Raw genomic sequence first — 1449 nt, 5'->3', positions numbered from 1 at the left:
CGTAATGCAGTGACAGAGACATTTGAAGGATTTTGAGTCATTCTGCGCTCCAAATGGGTTGATTGAGTTAAAAATTTTAATCGTGTTAATCATGATGCGGCGTTAACGGGCGTTAATGCGGCGCTAACGCATCAAAGTGTCAACGTTGACAGCTCTAGTTCTAGTTTTAGCCCTAGTTCTTGCACATGAACGAAAATCAGCTGATTGTAGTGCAAGCAGAAAGATTACATGAATGTGTTACTGACAAATGTAATGTGATTACAGTAAAGTGTTACTTTGGAACACATTACACCCAACACTGCTTGTAATACTTATACAGAGCAATATTCTACTGCATACTTAAAAGCAACCTGTTAACGGTGGATCTAAGTCAGGTAAATTCTGACATTTTTCTTTGCAGATCCAGATATACAGGTACAGGTGGTTTGGTCCTCCACTGGCCCACAGCTGATCTGTCAGAGCAGCTGTTTTCCTTCTGGTCATTCATCCTTTGTCTGGTATAAGAATGAAGAGGAAATTCTTGGAGAATCTTCTTCCTTATACACAAAATATGCTGATGGTCCCGACAGCTACTCCTGTGCTTACGAGGGTCACCGCTCTAACCCAGTGTGTGAGTTTACTTCACAGTGCCACTTAACAAATGATCATCTTTGATCGTCAGTTGTTATATTACAGACAGAGTAAATTATGTGAATAAAGTACAAGTAGTAAATATGATAAGTATTGTATATGAAACATATTTAAAGAGAAACCAAGAAAAAAACGTCAAATGATTAAAGTGATCGTATCCACCCATCTTATCCAGTGATCTTTGACTAATCCTGAAAATTATCTTTGGCTGTTTGTAATCAAACAGTGAAACAACTTTGTCTTACTGCTCAACTGCTTCTTAGATTTAGTTCACAGATATCAATTACTGCTATTTTAATGTAGAATTTACGAGAATAATCCAAAATTCATTGGTCCACTGATGATGGAGAGTTCATTGGTCCATTGATGATGGAGAGTTCATTGGTCCACTGATGATGGAGAGTTCATTGGTCCACTGATGATGGAGAGTTCATTGGTCCATTGATGATGGAGAGTTCATTGGTCCACTGATGATGCAGAGTTGTTGAGGCTGAGCAAAAAAAAGGCTCAGCCTATGTGACTATCAGACTGCTTCGCAGAGGACCAGTTTTTGTCCTTGTGCTTTCCTTTCTCCAATCACAGCACTCAGTTTCTATTTTGACATGATCATTCCAGCAAAATTTGTTCATGCACTCTTGCTGCTCATATTTGTATCTTTAGTAAAGATAAGACTGGCAGCGACTCGACTGTGTTGTGTTTGTTGGTACACTTATGGCACTGGCTTCCTGTAGCAGGTTTATTTTGCCTCTAGGTATGTGTTCACTTTTGTTGAGATCAGAGATGGGCAGTAACGCGTAACGCGTTACTGTAATCTGATTA

General features: G+C 39.2%; 1 protein-coding gene across 1 annotated transcript in view; it reads left to right on the top strand.

Moving 5' to 3' along the window:
- The window catches only part of LOC102209039 (B-cell receptor CD22-like), a 17872-nt gene that overhangs the window by 13087 nt on the left and 3336 nt on the right, over positions 1-1449 (top strand). Inside the window, exon 9 of the mRNA XM_013915037.1 lies at positions 401-636. Coding sequence (XP_013770491.1) covers positions 401-636 — 236 coding nt within the window. The remainder of the gene's footprint in view (positions 1-400; positions 637-1449) is intronic.

The sequence above is a fragment of the Pundamilia nyererei genome, unplaced genomic scaffold (genome assembly GCF_000239375.1).
Source record: "Pundamilia nyererei isolate P.nyererei 1_Seehausen unplaced genomic scaffold, PunNye1.0 scaffold00250, whole genome shotgun sequence".
Classification (NCBI taxonomy): domain Eukaryota; kingdom Metazoa; phylum Chordata; class Actinopteri; order Cichliformes; family Cichlidae; genus Pundamilia; species Pundamilia nyererei.
This window is presented reverse-complemented; position numbering and strand designations above follow the sequence as displayed.